At 37.9% G+C, this 22,206-nt stretch overlaps 1 protein-coding gene across 1 annotated transcript; it reads left to right on the forward strand.

Moving 5' to 3' along the window:
- The first annotated feature begins 3,100 nt into the window (after positions 1–3,100).
- LOC127679636 (olfactory receptor 510-like) lies at positions 3,101–4,045 on the forward strand. Its single transcript, XM_052175376.1, has one exon. The coding sequence runs from the start codon at positions 3,101–3,103 to the stop codon at positions 4,043–4,045; it is 945 nt and encodes a 314-aa protein (XP_052031336.1).
- The last annotated feature ends 18,161 nt before the right edge of the window (positions 4,046–22,206 follow it).

The following is a 22,206-nucleotide window of genomic DNA, read 5'->3' on the forward strand; positions in this document are numbered from 1 at the left end:
TTTGCAATATATGTCTATTTTTATTTAGTATTTATTTATTTTATGTTTGTGAGTTCACTTTCATTCTTTTTAGATATACCAGAAGAGGACACAGGATCCCATTACAGATGGTTGTGTGCCATCATGAGATTGCTGGGAATTGGACTCAGAAACTGTGGAAGAGAAATCAGTGCTCTTAACTTCTGAGCCATTTCTCCAGCTCTCTGTATGCTTTCTTAATTCATTCAACTGTTGCTAAACCTCCAGACTCTTCCTTGTTTAGATTATTGTGCATAGTTCAACAGTAAATGCCAGCATGCATGTATCATTGTGATACTTTTGATCCTAGAATCCCTTGAGTATGTACTGAAAAGAGCAGTACAGATGGCTCATGTGATAGCCTTATATTAACTATGTGTGTGTGTGTTAGAGAGAGAGAGAAAGAGAGAGAGAGCAACATAGAGACAGAGACAGAGAGACAGAGACAGAGAGACAGAGACAGAGAGATAGAGACAGAGAAATAGACATAGACACACTGAGAGAAACAGTAAGCTAAAAGGTATAAAATAATTCATTTTCCTACAGCCCCTTCAACACTTATCTTGTTTTATTTCCTTCATGGTGGATTCAGTATTGGTTTGATTTCTGTTTTGTTAATGGCTAAGCACACTGAACACACTTTTTTTCACAAACTTGTTTGCAATTTTTATTATTATTTTAAGAACTGCTTGATTCATAGTTGCATGGATCATGTTTTGAATTTTTATTTGTTTATTTTTTGAAGATTGTATATATCAATCTACCTTACAAATATAGTGGTCAAATCACAGTATACAAATTCTATGAATTCTTGAGTTTCACTTCTATCAAATGAATGTTGAGAATAAGAAAATCGTCTACATCCTAACTTTCTTAGGAGATTCTCTATATGTAAAATGCTTAACATAATTCTCAGTATAAAGCAAAGTAGAGAGAAATATTGATTGTTATTAATATAGTGACTGTTAAAACAAATGCTGCAATACAGAATTACAAGGGTTCTGAAATTAGGGTTATGAAGAGAACTAGAGTACCACTGAGTCTTTGGGCTGACTAGTTAGTGCTATCTCATGAAGTACCTATATCAAGGGTAATACTCAAGGGTGACACATGGACTGTATTTCAATTCTAGAAGGCATCCAAATCATTTTAAAATTCTACTTCATTGTTCAATTTTATGACATTCATGTTCTTCCTCCTTATGAAATGAAAGAAATGTACAAAAAATTTTATTTTAAATTTTACTTTACATAATGTTCCACTTCATGCTTCCATGCCAATAGATGGCATATGCTAAAGATGGCAATTGAATGAATGAAACTAGGTTTAGCCTTTTTACTTGAGGTTTAGCACTATTTATGTATTACAAATATCAAAGTAAACTTAGAACTAATTGTTCTTAGGAAATTTTGTTAATAATGATGAAGTAAATAGTAGACAAATCCTATATGATTATGCATGAACACCTAAGAGAGAACAAAATAATAAATTAAACTCTTGAGAATTGGCAAGATCCTAAGAGCTTAGTTATTCTTGCCTGTGAATTGAATCACTCAGTATCCACCACAGGAAATAATAATGTTCTATGATACTTCAGCATTCACATTTGATGCTTTAGCATCTTCTTGGTTTTATCCCCAAAGGAAAAAAATCTAAATGATGACTACATAACCACACAACTTTGACTTTTCACTAAAGGATAAATGAGTTCTCATTTTAAGAGGTAGGACTTTGGCTTTCTGTAATGAATCTGGCTGAATGGTTTCCATGTATCACCTGAGAAAAATACTTATGTTCTTTATTGATTGATATTTGTCTTTGGTGCCACAGTAGTCTGGACTCTTATCCCTCTTGGTTCTTAATGTTAGGTGTCATGTATTGAGTGACGTTGGTCATAGGTATTGCAGTAGAAAGAAAAATTCACCAAGATGCTAAGCCTTCATTTCCAAAAAAAGCAGAGGGGTACAGTCACTCAGGGAAGACTGACACTCAACTAGCTCATTCTAGTTCCTTTATTTAAATATCATAAAAGATTAATTGGGGCTGGGAAAGGCTATTACCAAAGTTATTTTGCCCTTGCTTCCCATAAGAGCAAATGACACATATAAATCTCAGTCCATTTTGGCTGTGTCTAACCAAAATCAAATGTAAGAACTCCAAGTTTTCCAAGGATGTATTAGGTTCAAGATTAGTACAGCTGTAAGCTCTCACAAATCATCAAGTGCATGCCTTCCAGAGACTATAGTTTTTCAATATTCAGTCTCATAACAAGTTCTCAGCCTCTATTGATTGAACCAAACATAGGAAATACTTTGCTGAATCATTTCACTCAAAGATAGAAATAAAGGCTTTACTATACATATCACTACAGTTCTCTTAAGATTAGGGGCTGAGTGTTTATTTTGGTTTTTAATAGTAATTGGATAGATATTTCACTTTATTTGGCAAAAACAACCACTTTCTTTTTCAAATATATTGATATCTAACATATTTACAGTAGACACTTTTCCTGATAATTTGAAATTCCTGTTTAGTAGGAGTAGGAATAATAAATTTACTTCTGTATGAAATTATTAAAAATATATCCATTTAAAATAAAACTTGACAAAAACCCATTCCAGTCATTTCTAGTGTATATGCAACTATGATTATTATTACTTAACTTTACTATTACATAGATATTAAGCAGTGGATTTTAGACAGGGTTCTGATTCTGATTTTACTGGCTGTTTTATAATGGAAAAGCAAGTGAAATAATCCTTTTGAAATTATTAAAGTATTGATGAAAATATTTTAGGAAAATATAATGTTTAAAACAAAACACATATATGAAATTATTACAATTTTATACATTACCTATTTGAACCTAGTATAACTCTTAGAATCTTGCTTAATTTTAATGAGTACATAAGAATATTAGCTGTTATTCAAGTATTCCCTACAGAATTTCATGTATTCATCTTACCTAACATACTAGTGATTTTGTTTTTTGTGTATTAATGAAAGTGGAACTACCCATTAATGAATCCCTTCCTGTAATATATCCATCACAGCCTTGAACTGGTACCAGCTACACTGACTCATGGCTTTCCTAGAGGATGGAAACCACACTATAGTGACAGAGTTCATTTTATTGGGATTATCAGATGACCCAGTCCTTAGAATCATTCTCTTCACCATCATGTTGTGCATCTACTTGGTAACCTTGTCTGGGAACCTCAGCACCATCCTTCTCATCAGAGTCTCTTCCCAGCTCCATCACCCCATGTACTTTTTTCTTAGCCACTTGGCCTCTGTTGACATAGGCATTTCATCTTCTGTCACACCTAATATGCTTGGTAACTTTCTGCTGGAGAATGGTACTATATCCTATACTGGATGTGGCATCCAGCTTGGCTCAGCTGTTTTCTTTGGGGCTATTGAATGTTTCCTTCTGGCTGCCATGGCTTATGATCGTTTTGTGGCAATCTGCAACCCACTGCTTTATTCTACCATCATGTCCACAAAAGTCTGTATCCAGTTGCTTGTAGTGTCTTATATTGGTGGGTGTCTTCATGCTTCCTCCTTTATACTTTCCTTCATTTCTTTTCACTTCTGTGGACCAAATAGAGTCAATCACTTTTTCTGTGATTTTACTCCTTTAGTTGAACTCTCCTGTTATGGTAACAGTGTCCTCCTAATTCTTGATTCATTTTCTGCTGGCTTCATCATTTTGATCACAGTGTTTGTCATAGCCATTTCATATACCTATATTCTCATCACCATCCTGAAGATGCGCTCCACTGAGGGTCGACACAAGGCCTTCTCCACCTGCACCTCCCACCTCACTGCAGTTACTTTGTTCTATGGAACTGTCACATTCATCTATGCGATGCCAAAGTCCAGCTACTCCACAGACCAGAACAAGGTGGTGTCTGTGTTCTACATGGTGGTAGTCCCTATGTTGAATCCCCTCATCTACAGCCTGAAGAACAATGAGATAAAGGGTGCTCTGAAGAGACATCTTGGTAAAACAATATTTTCTTAGAGACATCTGTTATTCTGATAGTCTTGATATAGTAATAATGCCTCTTTGATATAATATTTAAGGGAAGGTTCTGATTGAAAAAGATTGTTGAGAGTATTATCATGTGACAGGTTTTACAATAAATATGTGAGATCAAATTTCATGTTACATAGAAAGTAGAAGTTTCTTAAAAACAATCAAATTAAGTTTTAGATTAAGAACATAATGAATAATATAAATATGAATTCCAAAATATAATTTTGAAGTTACACTAATATTTTTCAAAGTTGTTCATATTTAAGCATGTGAAAGAGTTTATTTTAATTGTTCCAAAATCTGGTGTCATTGTGAAAAGCCTGCTGCCTATCATGGTACTCTTAGAAAGTGCTATAGACATTCATTTAGAAATGGTGTCTAGTTGCAATTCTTACTTTACTTCAGACATGTCCTAAAAGGGATTTAGACACTCAGAACTTTGGCAATCTTCTTTACTAGCCAAGAGATTAGTGGCTTTGTTCAACCACAGATTTCTACTATGAGGTAAATAAACAGAGCACATCGATAATCTCAATCCACCAGGACTGAGACCTGTAAAACTGTGCCAGGAATAACACTTTTCTTTTTATTACTTAGCTATAGTATAGTTTCTATAGTAACAGTAACCTCTTTAGTACAGACCAATATTTCATGATATGTTTGATTTATCACTAAGTTATCTTTAGATAAATCTGATAAATATCCATCCTATTGAATGATAAGAAGGAAGAAAATAGAAAGGGTATTCAAGCAGAAGAGAGAAAAAGAACAGAGTCAGGGCTGTTTCGAATCTTGGTTTAACTCCTCACCTTGGTTAATAAATCTCATATTAAATCTGTTAGGACCCCTAATTGTTCTCCTGCTATTGTTGAACTTTGGACTCTGCATATTGAACAAGCTTATAGCCTTCATAAAATAGAGAATAGGAGTAGTGCATCTGATGGTTCTGTGCCAATAATATGAGAGCATGAGGACAGGACCTGTAGAATATGAATTAGTTACCCAAGACTACTGAGTGTAGCTCCAAGATTAGAGCTTGTTTTTAAAAAGGGGGGGGAAATAGGGGACCCTGAGGGCTTTTTCCAAAAATACACCCTCCTTACAGCTTCCCCCTCCTTCCTAGGGTTAAGGCTAGGCCAAGTTCCATTCTACACCCACAGGAACATTCTTGAATAAAAAATTTCCAGAATGTACTGAATAATAGTCTCCTGACCCTCTAGAAAGTTCCAGGTAGAGTTGAAATGAGTGTCATGCTTGCTAGTCAATAGATTTAAGTTAATATGCTTAGCCAATTAGTTTGAACTGTAAACTTGCTGATGTAACCTGTGCCCCTAAAAAGTATAAAAACTGGTTGTAATAGCCATTCAGGGTCACCTTCTTGTCACTTGCTTAGAGGGACTGATTGAGGGTTGATCCCGACACACAGAAAAATAAACATCTTGCTTTTGCATTGGAAAAAGGAAGCAATAAAAGTCTAAAATTCCTAAAAATATTATAGAAAACATTATCTAAAAATACAGACCTTGAATACTCACTAAATTTCTGCTCTGTGATCTTGGACTCTGGTCATGGTCTAATTGTGAAATCTATGGAAATGAATAGAAAATCCATCTCAGATTTACCTGTGAATTTCTCTCTCTAATAATATTTTCTTATATTATGAAATCTCCATATTTTATAACATGAATATTGATCATATCTACCCAGTACTCCCCCTCTCTCTCTAATTTCATAGAGTGTCCCTACTCCATCTCCTCTCACTCAACTGCATATCTCTTAAACATTTTAAATTATTTCTTGTATGTAGGGCACTAGAATATAATTTTATACTCCCTTTCTTCCCACCAAACATTCTCATATACTGCTACTTGCTCTTTCATATTTCATAGTTACTTTTTCTATTTTATTAAACTTTCTGAGCCCAATTAGTATCTTGCATATGTATGTGGGTGTAAGCACATCCACTGGGTAAGTAACATATCAGTAGTCTTATTGCAAAATGAGAGTGACTCTCTATCCTCAATAACCATCTGCTGTCAGTTGTTCTTCTGACATACTTGGGACCACAAAGGCTCTATTTCTTCCATTCCTGCTGGAATATGGATTGGCTTGATTTGTTCAAGTTCTTACATTCTTTTTAAATCCCATTTTGTGACATTCTCTGTGGATTGTAAAGTGGAGATTGGTATATATGACTCATATTCAGGTGAACAAACAGACTACTTTGATCAGTTATAGGCCTCTCGATTAATCACTACCCAGTTGAGTTTGGTTCAAGTAGTATGAGGGAAAAAAGACAAAACAAATCATAAAACAAGCAAAACAAACAAAAACAAAAAACAAACCAGAGAATACAGGAAATTGTTTTGCTAAGGCAGGGAGTGTGTAGTGGCTGGTTTTGTGTGTCAACTTGACACAGGCTTAAGTTATCACAGTTATCACAGAGAAAGGAGTTTCAGTTGGGGAAGTGCCTCCATGGGATCCAGCTGTGGAGCATTTTCTCAATTAGTGATCAAGGTGGGGGAGGGACCCTTGTGGGTGGTACCACCTTTGGGCTGGTGCTCTTGGGTTCTATAAGAGAGCAGGCTGAGCAAGGCAGGGGAAGCAAGCCAGTAAGAAACATCCCTCCATGGCCTCTGCATCAGCTCCTGCTTCCTGACCTGCTTGAGTCCTGACTTCCTTTAGTGATGAACTGCAATGTGGAAGTGTAAGCTCAATAAACCCTTTCCTCTAGCCCAGAAGCCTTGAATACCCAAGGCACAAATCGCATAACAAATGACTCCCGTGAAGAAATATGGAGAAGGTCCTGATCCTGGAAAGGATTGATCTAGCATTGGAGGGGAATATAAAGACAGAGAAAAAAAGGAGGGAGGTCATTGGAGAATGGATGGAGAGAAGAAGGTTTATGGGACATATGGGGAGGGGGGATCCGGGAAAGGGGAAATCATTTGGAATGTAAACAAAGAATATAGAAAATAAAAATATTTAAACAAATAAATAAATACACTTAGGATACAATCGAAAAAAAAAAATAAACCCTTTCCTCCCCAACTTAATTCTTGGTCATGATGTTTGTGCAGGAATAGAAACCCTGACTAAGACAAATTGGTACCAGCCTAGTGGGGTATTCCTGTGACAACCTGATCATGTTTTGTGGAGGACTGTGGAAGGACATTGGAACTTTGAGCTAGAAAAGCCATTAGACTATTAAGAGCTTGGTGGAAAGTTCTGTAGGAGCTTGGAAGAAAATGTTAAAAACAGTGCAAAAGATGGAGGCCTGGCTTGTGAAATTTAAGAGGGAAGATTAAAGACTCTTACAGTGGCCATGTTTTGATTGTGAAGATTCTGTGGTTTTGGTTAGCTGGGGCTGAAGAATCAGCTGTGATTAACAAGATACCAGAACCACTAAAGCAACCCTTTGTGTTACTGGGACTATTGGTGCTGGTTAGCTGGAGCTAAGAAATTAGTGGTGATTAAGAAGAGACCAGCATCACTGAGATGAAATCTTCTTGGAACTGTTTTCTGAGAGCACAGAGAGTGTATTCCAGAGATAGCCACAGTTGTCTTTTGTGCTGTGGCTGGACTTGGTACTGTGTAAGAGTCACCCAGGTGGTACTGGTTTTGAAGGCATGAAGGGGTCATGAAGAGCAGCTAAGGCTCTTGGCACAGTGAGAGGCCTCAGAAGGCCATTGGTGAAGGTGCAGCCTCAGTTGCAATTGGTGGCCCAGGACTTGAAGGGGTCATGCATAGGAGCAGAGGCTTGACAGCATGAAGAGAGCCTATGAGAGGCTATTGGTGAAGCTTAATTATAGTGGAAGATAGTAGCATTTTTGGAGATGCCAGTACCATGCGATGAACACCACCAACAGCAGCAGCAGTGGAGTACAGGCAGCTGGAGCCTAGAAGACAAGCTGTGTGCTACAAAGGGCAGAGCTGGAGAAGTGACCCAAGCCCTTGGAGGAACCCAGAAGATCGTGAGTTGGATCCCAGACATTGAACCATTGGAGTTTGAGTTTTGGTTTTGGTTGTGACTGTGCCCTTATATGTTTCCCTCTTGATAGAAGAAGGTGGAGCCCACAATTAAAATACTTTGAATTTTTAAAAGACTTTGAATTTTAAAAGATATTGGACATTTTAAAGTGATTGAACTTTTAATATGTAAAGACTGTGGGACTTTTAAAGTAATTTAGATCTTGGGGATGAATAAGAAAGTAAGGGTTTAGGCTTAATAGTGCTGTGTTTGCATGTCAAGTTGACAAGGGGTCAATTGTACTAGCTGATTTTGTGTGTCAACTTGACACAGGCTAGAGTTATCATAGAGAAAGGAGTTTCAGTTGGGGAAATGCCTCCATGAGCTCCAGCTGTGGGGCATTTTCTCAATTAGTGATCAAGTGGGGAGGGCCCCTTGTGGGTGGTACCACCTTTGGACTGGTGCTCTTGGGTTCTATAAGAAAGCAGGCTGAGCAAGGCAGGGGAAGCAAGCCAGTAAGAAACATCCCTCCATGGCCTCTGCATCAGCTCCTGCTTCCTGACCTGCTTGAGTTCCAGTCCTGACTTCCTTTAGTGATGAACTGCAATGTGAAAGCATAAGCTCAATAAACCCTTTCCTCCCCAACTTGCTTCTTGGTCATGATGTTTCTGCAGGAATAGAAAACCTGACTAAGACAGAGTGTTCAACATATTCCTCATTGGGCACACAAAACCCTTCTAAGTTCTGCTGTGTGGTATCACATTCTTCTGGGATAGGGCGCTATTTCTGTACAGATAGTTGTATGAATTCATTACTCATTCATGTGAATGCAAAACAATTGCAGAATCAATGCTGAAAACAATACAAATTTCTCTGTGTTCATGATTCCTGCCTCCATGAACTTCTGATCTTCATGTCCCTGAGCAAGTTCTGGCCTCCTGCCTATCATAATCTGTGACATTCTGTATCAGGTACAAGGTGTGAGATTTTGTGCTAGAATGATCAGGTTCCTGAATTTCTAGAAACAAAAAGACACAAACCAAAGCACTTTCCCAGAAGATTAATGCTTGTAAGTTCAACCATGAGATTGGGAAAAAGAAAGTTATTAGAAAGCTGTGATAAATTTAGAAAGTCTTGGAGTTTAGTTTAGAAAGACTTTGAAGACTTTAGAGCCATACCCTGCTCTGCATGCTGGAGCTGTTTTGTATGTCATTCACATGAAATCATGATGATCTTCCTCATGTCAAATTATATTTTGAAATTCTGACATGTAAAGCACTATTCTATGCCACTGGTGCTGTGAATGAGAAATACTGAAAATGGAACTTATCTTCTACAATAGCATTCCAATAATTAATATTAAAAGTAAAAGATGTGAAGTATGAGTTTATTTTGAGTAGTGTTGGTAGGAAAATACAGTACATATCATAAACAAACAGAAAACAAAAGAAAACCAAATTAACATAGGAGATTAATAAGCTAAAGCATGGAATATTCAACATAGATCTCACTGGGAGCTCTAAACACTAGTAGAAACTGCAAATTTTTCTCAAATTCTTCTGGGAAGTGGTATTATTTCTGTATAGCCATTTGTATGAATTCAGTACTGATTCATAAGCATGAAACTTTACCTTTGAGTTTTCAGTTGCAATAATGGCAGCATTGATCATTTTAATCAAACCCTTGGGGAACCACAACTGGAAAATCTCATAAACATTAGATTTGATATCAAAATAGGGTTTAGAGAATAAGAATTCTGTGAGGCCCCCAACACTATACAGCAGAGGACTGCAGGGTCTGAACTCAGAGAATATGCATCTAAACCTTGGAAGACTTGGAGCCCCAGAAAGTGGGGAGATTTGGTGGGGTGGGGGATAGTGGGGACATCCGCTTAGAGATGTGGGAGGAAGTGTCTGATGTGGAACAGTAGGAGGGTGACCTGAGAGGTATATAATGTCTGGATTGTAGAAAAATGATCAAAGAATACATAAAAAATTTAAAAATTAAGAAAAAGAAAATTAAGGATTCAACACTGCACCCAACCTCTATACCAACCCAAATTCTGCACATCATTCTCCAGATTCCAGCCTGGCAAGTCTACCTGATCCTCCCCATAGAATTAACTTTTCTGTAATTAAAAGAAAATACAAGATGATAGGATTTGTAATTAACAAATATTTCTTCAAAGTGTTATTATGTACTTTGTATAAGTAGAATAAAGTATAAATAATTAAATATATCCCCATGTTTATGAATATCACAAGATGTTAGAAAAAAGGCCTTGGAGTCCCTGAAATAGGGGTTACAGGTGGTCATGAGCCATAAGGAATGGAAGCTAGGTAATCTGCAAGAACAAAAAATACACTTAACCCATGAGCCATATATTTGACAAAATGCATTAGAATTATTGTCTGTTTTGTGATTATTTCATATCAGTATATACAGCCTTCTCCCATTTTTATTGAACTTTTAGTATGGCTTTCATAACATTCTTTTTCATTTTAAACTAGTAATAACTCTTAGGACTAAATCAAAACACAATAAACATGTGTTTGCCATGATTAAGTGGCTAAATAACAAAAGTACTGAACTCTTTCATGTAACTGCATCAAAGTACTCACATACACATGTACACACACACACAAACACACACACACATACACAGAGAGAGAGGGGGAGAGGGAGGGAGTGGAGGGAGGGAGAAAGGGAGGGCAGGAGGGAGGAAGGGAGAGAGAGAGAGAGAGAGAGAGAGAGAGAGAGAGAGAGAGAGAGAGAGAGAGAGAGAGAGAGAGAGAGAGAGAGAGAGAGGTACTACAGGAAACAATTTTCTTTAGTAATTTTATTACTCCATGTCACAAGGTTAAATCTACATGGAAAAGAGAATTGTCTCTTTTGAATCACTGCCCTAAGAAAAGTAAGTAGAACCCCCTGTAAAGCACATCCAACACTGGTAAATTGCTCCCTGTCCACTGCACTCCAATTCCTGGCCCACAACTCTTATATGCCTGAAAGCAGGCTGGTATCAAGGAAAAGACAGGAAAGACCCTGCTCCCAGCCCTTGCTTGCCAAGCTTCCTCTGAAGCAAACCCCGTAACAATGAACTGTATCTCATTCCAGGACTCCACTTTCCAGCCAATAAGTCTGTCTGATTTCCAAGAGATCACTCTGGCACAAGAGATTCCAGGACATGATGGTACAAGGGTCCTCAGAGTGAATTTCAGCAACCAAAATCATAGAGGTCACACATGTCACAAATAACCTAGGAGAGACATCCTACTTGATGTCAAGACTCATTCATTGCTCACTAGAATCTCAGGCTACTCAGACCAGAAGACAGGGAAGAGAAATCAAGGGGAAAAACTTTCCAAAACACTCACCAAATGGAAATAAACACAGAAATCATTATTTAAACTTAAAATAACCACAAAATTCAGACTGTTAAAGGACAGCATATGAACTCATTCAGCAAGAGAGCAAGGGCAATATGGCACTACCAGAGTCCACCTATTTTGATACAAGTCCCATATATCCTAACACAGACAAAGCACAAGAACATGACTTTGAGTCCAAACTTATGAAGATGATAGAGGCCTTTAACGGGGAAATAAATAAATCCATTAAAGAAATACAGGAAAATGCAATCAAATATGTGAAAGAAATACATAAAACTGTTCAAAACATAAAATAGAAATACAGAAACACACACACACACACACACACACACACACACACACACACACACACCACAAACCATAAGAGACGCCAGAAGATGGAAAACCTATGTAAGAGAACAGAGACTAGAAATGCAAGCATCACCAATAGAATACAAAGGTAGAAAAGAGAATCTCAAGCAAAGAAGATATGATAGAGGAAAATGATATACCCATCAAAGAAGATGTCAAATCTAAAAAGTTTGAGACACAAAACATCCAGGAAATTTGGGACACTAATAAAAAGGCCAAGCCTAAGAACAATATGAATAGAAGGAAAAGATGTCCAAATCAGAGACCTAGTCAATATATTCAACAAAATCCTAGGAGAAAATTTCCCTCACCTCAAGAAAAAGATGCCCATAAATATACCAGAAGCTTACAGAACAACAAATATTTTGGAACACCATAGAAAATCTTCCCATCATATATAATAATCTAAACACTAAATGCACAGAAGAAAGAATGTTAAAGGCTACAAGGAAAAATGGCCAAAAATCATACAAAGACATTCTTATCAGATTTACACCCTCCTTACAATAAGTGGCTATAAAAACAAGAAGGACTTGGGTAGATGTCTTACAGATGCTAAGGAACCACAAATGGGCACATAGGTCGTTTGTCTGCTAGTCCGCCGGGCATGGGGCCTGTGTCCTGTCTGGAGACCAGCAGAGGGAGAGAATCCCTGCGGCCATATTCGCAGCCTGCTGGGGCAGAAGAGCATCACCAGGTACTCTAGCACCCGAGCTCTAACTCCCTGGGGATGCAAACCACCAGAGGTCTGCCTGCACTCAGGAACTGAGCACATAGGCAGTTCATCTGCCAGACCTCTGGGCATGGGGCCTGTGTCCTGCCTGGAGACCAGCAGAGGGAGAAAATCCCTGTGGCCATATTCACAGCCTGCTGGGGCAGAAGAGCTTCACAAGGTACTATATCACCCCGAGCTTTAGATCTCTGGGGGTGCAAACTGCCAGGGGTCTGCCTGCACCCAAGAACTGAGCACATAGGCAGTTCATCTGCCAGACCTTTGGACGTGGGACCTGTGTCCTGTCTGGAGACCAGCAGAGGGAGAGAATCCTCGCAGCCATATTCGCTGCCTGCCTGAGCAGAAGAGCGACACTAGGTATTATATCACACTGAGCTTTAGATCTCTAGGGGGGGGGGTGCAAACTGCCAGAGGTCTGCCTGCGCCCAGGACCTGATCACACAGGTGGTTCATCTCCCAGCTGGTAGGTCATGGGGCCTGTATCCTGCGTGGAGAACAGCAGAGGGAGCAACTCCCCATGGTCATCTTTGTGGCCTGCCAGGGCAGAAAAACATCACTAGGTACTGTGTTATCCTGAGCTCAAGATCTCTGGGGGTACAAATCTCCAGGGGTCTGCCTGTGCTCAGGACCTGAGAACATAGGCAGTTTATCTGCAAGCCAGTCGGTTGTGGGCCGGTATCCTACGTGAGAATCAACAGAGGGAGTGACCCCACACACACCATCTTTGCTCCATAACAGAGCAGTCTGAGAACACCTGATTCACCTTGACAACCCAAGTATAACATTTCTTGAGACAAGACTGAGCAGGGCTCCAAGGGCACAAAAGAGGAAGGCAGCATATCAGTAATCTGTGCCAGAGGAAACCTAGTCATCCAGTGTTGCGGAAATAGCCCTAAAGGTCCACAATAGGTTGAAGCACCAGCCAGTGACAATAAGACCATCTAACACCAGTGAGAACTAGATGGCTAAAGGCAAACGTAGGAACATTACTAACAGAAACCAAGGCATTATGGCAGCATCTGAACCCAATTCTCCAACAATAGCAAGTCCTGGATACCCTAACACACCAGAAAAACAAGAGTTGGATTTAAAAGCACTGGTAAGGATGCTGAGAGAGGAACACATGAAGGACATAAATAAATCTCTTAAAGAAATTCAGGAGAAAAATGATCAAAAGCTAGAAGCCCTTACAAGGGAAACACAAAAATCACTTATAGAAATTCAGGACAATATGGGTCATAAGGTTGTAGCCAATAAGGAGGAAATACAAAAATCACTTAAAAAAATACAAGAGAACTTTAATCAACAGTCAGAAGTCATGAAAGAGGAAACACAAAAATCTCTCAAAGAATTAGAGGAAAACACAAAGAAGCAAATGACAGAACTGAGCAAAAACTTCCAGGATCTGAAAACAGAAGTAGAAACAACTAAGAAAGCACAAAAGGAGACAACTTTGGAAATAGAAAACATTGGGAAGAAATCAGGGACCATAGATGCAAATATCAACAACAGAATACAAGAGATAGAAGAAAGAATCTCAGATGCTGAAGACACCATAGAAGCCATGGATTCAATAGTCAAAGAAAATGCAAAATGCAAAAAGCTTGTAACCCAAAACATCCAGGAAATCCAGGACACAATGAAAAAGCCAAATCTAAGGATTATAGGCATTGATGAGAGTGAAGATTTACAACTTAAAGGGTCAGCAAATATCTTCAACAAAATTATGGAAGAAAACTTCCCTAACCTAAAGAGAGAGATGCCCATGAATATACAAGAAGCCTACAGAACATCTAACAGACTGGACCAGAACAAAACTACCTCCCGTCACATAATAATCAAAACCCCAATGTACTAAACAAAGAGAATACTTAGGGCAATAAGAGAAAAAGGGCAAGTAACATATAAAGGAAGACCTATCAGAATTACTCCAGACTTTTCACCAGAGACCATGAAAGCTAGAAGATCCTGGGCGGAGCTCATGCAGACTCTAAGAGAACACAAATGCCAGCCAAGACTACTATACCCAGCGAAACTCTCAATCACTATAGATGGAGAAACCAAGATATTCCATGACAAAACCAAATTTACACAATATCTTTCCACAAACCCAGCCCTACAAAGGATAATAGGGTAAAACACCATTACAATGAGGGAAACTATACCCTGGAAAAAGCAGGATACTAAACTTCTTTCATCAAACCCAAAAGAAGATAACCACACAAGTATAAAATTAACATCAAAAATGATAGGAAGCAATAACCACTACTCCTTAATATCTCTTAACATCAATGGACTCAATTCCCCAATAAAAAGACATTGACTAACAGACTGGTTACATAAATAGGACCCGACATTTTGCTGCATACAGGAAACACACCTTAGTGTCAAAGACAAAAAAACTACCTTAGAGTAAAAGGCTGGAAGACAATTCTACAAGCAAATGGTCTCAGGAAACATGCAGGAGTTGCCATTCTAATATCAGATAAAATTGACTTTCAACCTAATGTCATCAAAAGAGACATGGAAGGTCACTTCTTGCTGGTCAAAGGAAAAATCCAATAAGAAGAACTCTCAATCCTGAATATCTATGCTCCAAATACAAGGGTGCCCTCATTCATGAAAGAAAATTTACTAAAGCACAAAGCACACATTGCACCTAACACAGTAATTGTTGGTGACTTCAACACTTCACTCTGATCAATGGACTGATCAGGAAAACAGAAACTAAACAGGGAGAGAGTGAAACTAATTGAAGCTTTGGACCAATTGGATTTAACAGATATATAGAGAGAACTTTTCATCCCAAAGCAAAAGAATATACCTTTTTCTCAGCACCTCATGGTACCTTCTCCAAAATTGATTATATGGTTGGTCATAAGACAGACCTCAACAAATATAAGAAGATTGAAATAATCCCATGCCTCCTATCAGATCATTATGGAGTAAAAGTGGTATTTTATAACAATAAAAACAACAGAAAGCCCACATACACATGGAAACTGAACAATACTCTACTCAATGACACCTTGGTCAAGGAAGAAATAAAGAAAGAAATCAAAGATTTTTTTAGAATTTTACGAAAATGAAGGCACAACATACACAAATCTATGGGACACGATGAAAGCAGTGCTAAGTGGAAAATTCATAGCTTTGAGTGACTCCAAAAAGAAATTTGAGAAAGTATACACTAGAAGATTAATGGAACAACTGAAAGCCCTGGAACAAAAAGAAGCTAATTCACCCAGGAGGAGGAGAAGACAGGAAATCATCAAACTCAGGGCTGAAATCAATCAAGTAGAAACCAAGAGAACCATTCAAAGAATAAACAAAACCAGGAGCTGGTTCTTTGAAAAAATCAACAAGATAGATAAACCTTAGCCAGACTAACCAAAGGGCACAGAGAAAGTATCCAAATTAACAAAATTAGAAAAGAAAAGGGAAATATTACAACAGAAACTGAGGAAATTCAAAAAATCATCAGAACCTACTACAAAAGCCTATACTCAACACATCTGGAGAATCTGGAGGAAATGCATAATTTCTTAGATACCAAATACCAAAATTAAACCAGGATCAAATAGATCATCTAAACAGATGCATAAATCCTAAAGAAATAGAAGGGGACATAGATGGCCTTCCAACCAAAAACCAGATGGTTTCAGTGCAGAATTCTATCAGACCTTCAAAGAAGACTTAACGCCAATACTCTTCAAACTATTCCACCAAATAGAAACAGAAGGAATACTACCCAACTCCTTCTATGAAGCCACAATTACGCTGATACCAAAACCACACAACGATCCAACTAAGAAAGAGAATTTCAGTCAAATTTCCCTTTTGAATATCGATGCAAAAATAATAGAATTCTTGCCCAATGAATCCAAGAACACATCAAAATGATCATCCACCAGGATCAAGTAGGCTTCATCCCAGGGATGCTGGGATGGTTCAATATAAAGAAATCCATCAATGCAATCCACTACATAAACAAACTCAAAGACAAAAACTACATGATCATTTCATTAGATGATGAAAAACCATTTGACAAAATTCATCATCCTTTCATGCTAAAAGTCTTGGAAAGGACAGGAATTCAACGCCATATCTAAACATAGTAAAAGCAATATACAGCAAACCGGTAGCCAACATCAAACTAAATGGAGAGAAACTTGAAGCAATCCCACTAAAATCAGGGACTAGACAAGGCTGCACCTTCTCTCCATATCTTTTCAATATAGTTCTTGAAGTCCTAGCTAGAGCAATTAGACAACATAAGGAGGTCAAAGGGATACAAACTGGAAAGGAAGAAGTTAAACTATCACTATTTGCAGATGATCTGATAGTATACATAAGTGACCCAAAAATCTCTACTAGAGAACTCCTACAGCTGATATACAACTTCAGCAAAGTGGCTGGCTACAAAAACAACTCAAGCAAATCAGTAACCTTTATATACTCAAAGGATAAGCAGACTAAGAAAGAAATTAGGGAAATGACATCCTTCACAATAGCCACAAACAGCATAAAGTATCTTGGTGTGACTTTAACCAAACAAGTGAAAGACTTATATGGCAAGAACTTCAGATCGCTGAAGAAGGAAGTTGAAGAAGATCTCAGAAAATGGAAAAATCTTCCATTCTCGTGGATTGGCAGGATTAATATAGTTAAAGTGGCCATCTTGCTAAAAGCAATATACAGATTCAATGCAATCCCCATCAAAATCCCAACCCAGTTCTTCATAGAGCTAGAAAGAGCAATGCTCAAATTCGTGTGGAATAACAAAAAACCCAGGATAGCTAAAACTATTCTTAACAGTAAAAGAACTTCAGAGGGATTCAGTATCCCAAACCTCAAACTTCACTACAGAGCAATAGGGATAAAAACTGCATGGAATTGGTACAATGTCAGGCAAGTGGATCAATGGAATAGGATTGAAGACCCAGAAATGAACCCACACACCTATGGTCACTTGATCTTCGACAAAGGAGCTGCAAGCATCCAGTGGAAAAAAGATAGTCTTTTCAACAAATGGTGCTGGTTCAATTGGTGGTCAGCATGCAGAAGAATGTGAATCGATCCATTCTTATCTCCTTGTACTAAGATCAACTCCAAATGGATCAAGGACCTCCATATAAAGCCTGACACACTGAAACTAATAGAAACAGACTGGGGAAGACACTTGAGGGCATGGACTCAGGGGAAAGTTTCCTGAATATAACACAAATAGCTTATGCTCTAAGATCAAGAATTGACAAATGGGACCTCATAAAACTACAAAGTTTCTGTAAGACAAAGGACACTGTCAAAAGGACAAAACATCAACTAACAGATTGGGAAAGGATCTTCACCAACCCTAAATCTGACAGAGGGCTAATATCTAATATATACAAAGTACTCAAGAAGGTAGAACCCAGAGAACCAAATAACCCCACTAAAAAGTGGGGTACCGAGCTAAACAAAAAATTTTCACATGAAGAACTTCAGAGGGCTGAGAAACACCTTAAGAAATGCTCAGCATCATTAATCATCAGGGAAATGCAAATCAAAAGAGCCCTGAGATTTCACCTCACACCAATCAGAATGGCTAAGGTCAAAAACTCAGGAGACAGCAGGTGCTGGTGAGGATGTGGAGAAAGAGGAACACTCCTCCACTGCTGGTGGGATTGTAAGATGGTGCAACCACTTTGGAAATCAGTCTAGACATTCCTCAGAAACTTCTGGAGGATCCTGCTATACCTCTCCTATGCATATACCCAGAGGATTACCCAGCATGTAATAAGGACACATGCTCCACTATGTTCATAGCATCCCTATTTGTAGTAGCCAGAAGCTGGAAAGAACCCAGGTGTCCCTCAACGGAGGAATGGATACAAAAAATGTGGTATATTTACACAACGGAGTACTATTCAGCCATTAGAAACAATGAATTCATGAAATTACTAGACAAATGGATGGAGCTGGAGAACATCATACTAAGTGAGGTAACCCAGTCTCAAAAGATCAATCATGGTATGCACTCACTGATAAGTGGATATTATCCTAGAAACTTGGAATACTCAAGAAATAATCCACATATTAAATGATGTTCAAAAAGAATGGAGGATGGCCCCTGGTTCTGGAAAGACTTAATGCAACAGTATAAAGGAATACCAGAACAGGGAAGTGGAAAGGAGTAGATGGAGGAACAGGGGGAGGGAAGAGGGCTTATGGGACTTGTGGGGAGTGAAGACCCAGAAAAGGGGAAGTCATTTGAAATGTAAATAAAGAATACATTGAATAAAAAAATTTTTAAAAAGCATAAAAAAAGAAACCACAGATGTCAGCTTAGACTACTATACCTAGCAAAATCAGTCATCATACAAGGAGAAAAGAAGATATTTCATGGGAAAATCAAATTTAAACTATACATTTGCACTAATGCAGACCAGGGTGGTTACTAGAAATAAAACTCCAACTCAGTAAGATTAGCTATACCCAGAGAAGCAATCTCTCTCTCTCTCTCTCTCTCTCTCTCTCTCTCTCTCTCTCTCTCTGTCACACACACACACACACACAAACAAACAAACACAAATACACATGTATATGCATACTCACTTATGCACACACACACACCTCCATCAACACAAAAATAACAGGACTTAACAATTAGCAATTATTTGTCACTGGTCACTAACAACATCCATGGAGTCAATTAAACAAATAAAAAATGTTAACAGAATGGTTGCATAAACAGGATGCATTATTCTGCTGGATACAAGATAACACCTCAGCAACAAAAGTAAACATTCCCTTGGAATAAAGGGCCAGAAAAATGTGTTCAAAGCAGATGTACCCAAGAAATAAGCTAGAGTAGCCATTCTAATATCTAATAAAAATTCTTTCAACAAAAGAGTAATCAAAAGAGACGGTGAAGGAAACGTAATATACATGAAAGAAAAAAATCAAGAGGATCTCTCAACTCTGAGCATCTATGCTCCAAGTTCAGGGACATTCACATTAAAAATGAAACATTATTAAAACTTAAATCAAACATTGAATCTCACACATTAATTGTGTGAAACAGCAACACCCAACTCACCAATGAACATGTCATAGAGACAGAAGTTAAACAAAGAAATTAAAAAAAAAAAACCTAACAAACATTATGACTCAATGTACTTATCTACAGAACATTTCACTTAAATACAAAAGACTTATCTTCTCAGCACCCAAACTGAAAACAGAGAAATATTGGAATTAACAGACATTGTGAATCAAATGGGTCTAGCAGATATCTACAGAACATTTCACCCAAAGAGAAAAGAATATGCTTTCAACACCTCACAGATTGTTTCTAAAATTCACCCCACCAACTTGTCATTATTTATTTTTCCAAATGCTCAGGGTGGTGGTCATTTTTGATAACCTATATCTCTAAGTTAGTTCTTTTCAAGGGTGGTCACTGAGGAGCAGGGGAGGGAAGAAGGAGGGAGGATTGTAGGAAGGTGTGACTGGGAGGGGGCAGAAGTGCTATGTAAAGTTGAATAAGAAAAATAAACAAATAAAAATCAGAAAGTGTTTTTTTTGAATTTCAAATTGTTCTATAAGATTTTCTACATTGGAATCATTAGGAAAGACATCACAACCTAATTTCACTATTTTTCCAAATGCTTTCTAAGTGTGATGGTCCTTCCTGACAATCCAAATCTCTAAGTTAGTTTTTTCCAAGGGTGGTCACTGATTCAGTAATCTGTTTTAAGAGCATGCTTGAAAAAGATCAAACACTATTATGTGAGTGGCAATGACACTGCCCAGTGCTTGGCTGTAAGCTGCCTTAGAGTTTTCATATAATTATTACACTGAGAGGGATGTGAAGGCAACAATCAGAGAAAAATCCCACAGCAGCATCAAGCTGGCAGTACATGGCTCTTGAAGCACACACATTGTGGTTGTGTACCCTAGTGAGACATGTTCCATATGTTCTAAAGCCATTTGTTGTTCCTCCTTCATAGTTCTTGACAAAGATCAACAATTAGAAAATGGGACTTCATGAAACTAAGAATTTTCTGTAAGGCAAAGGACACTATCAATTTGAAAAAACAGTAGCCTACAGAATACAATAAAACCTTCACCAAAACTATGTTCAACATTGCGCTTATTTCCAAGATATATAAAGAACTCATGAAACTGTACATGGACAAAACACATAATCCAATTAAAAAATAGGATACAGATCTAAATAGAGAATTCATGACAGGGGAATCATTAATGGCCAAGAAGCTCTTAAAGATATATTTAATATTTGAAGTCATCAGAGAAATGCAAAACAAAATTACTCTGGGATTCCACCTTATAGCCCTCAAAATGGCTAAGTTCAAAATTGAAGTAACAACTCATTATGTCAAGTACCTGGAACAAGTGAAATACTCCTCCATTGCTGGTGGGGGTACAAAATTGTACAACCACTCTGGAAATCAATCTGGTAATTCCATAGAAAATTGGAAATAGCAGGATCTTCTGGAAGTGAGGTGCCCAGTTTTCTGAGGAACCGCCGGACTGATTTTCAGAGTGGTTGTACCAATTTGCAACCCCACCAGCAGTGGAGGAGTGTTCCTCTTTCTCCACATCCTCACCAACATCTGCTGTCTCCTGAATTTTTAATCTTAGCCATTCTGACTGGTGTAAGGTGAAATCTCAGGGTTGTTTTGATTTACATTTCCCTAATGACTAATGAAGTTGAGCGTTTTTTAAGATGCTTCTCCACCATCCGAAGTTCTTCAGGTGAAAATTCTTTGTTTAACTCTGTACTCCATTTTTAAATAGGGTTATTTGGTTTTCTGGAGTCTAATTTCTTGAGTTCTTTATATATATTGGATATTAGCCCTCTATCTGATGTAGGGTTGCTGAAGATCTTTTCCCAATTTGTTGCTTGCTGATTTGCCCTTTTGATGGTGTCCTTTGCCTTATAGAAACTTCGTAATTTTATGATGTCCCATTTGTCAATACTTCCAGAAGATCCTGCTATACCACTCCTGGGCATATATCCAGAAGATTTCCCGGCATGTAATAAGGATACATGTTCCACTATGTTCATAGCAGCCCTATTTATAATTGCCAGAAGCTGGAAAGAACCCAGGTATCCCTCAACAGAAGAGTGGATGCAAAAAAAATATGGTATATATACACAATGAAGTACTATTCAGCCATTAGAAACAATGAATTAATGAAATTTTAGGCAAATGGATGGAGCTGGAGAACATCATACTAAGTGAGGTAACCCAGACTCAAAAGATGAATCATGGTATGCACTCACTAATAAGTGGATATTAACCTAGAAAACTGGAATACCCAAAACATAATCCACACATCAAATGAGGTACAAGAAGAACGGAGGAGTGGCCCCTTGTTCTGTAAAGACTCAGTGAAGCAGTATAGGACAAAACCAGAACAGGGAAGTGGGAAGGGTTGGGTGGGAAAACAGGGGGCGGGAAAGGGGGCTGATGGGACTTTCGGGGAGTGGGGGTCTAGAAAAGGGGAAATCATTTGAAATGTAAATAAAAAAATCTATCGAATAAAAAAAAGAAAAAAAAAGAAAATTGGAAATAGTTCTACCTGAAAACTCAGCTATATATACCACTATTTTGGAATATACTCATAAAATGCTTCAATATATAACAAGGATATGTGTTTCAATATGTCCATAACAGCTTTATTCATA

Source organism: Apodemus sylvaticus, chromosome 1, assembly GCF_947179515.1.
Source record: "Apodemus sylvaticus chromosome 1, mApoSyl1.1, whole genome shotgun sequence".
Lineage (NCBI taxonomy): Eukaryota > Metazoa > Chordata > Mammalia > Rodentia > Muridae > Apodemus > Apodemus sylvaticus.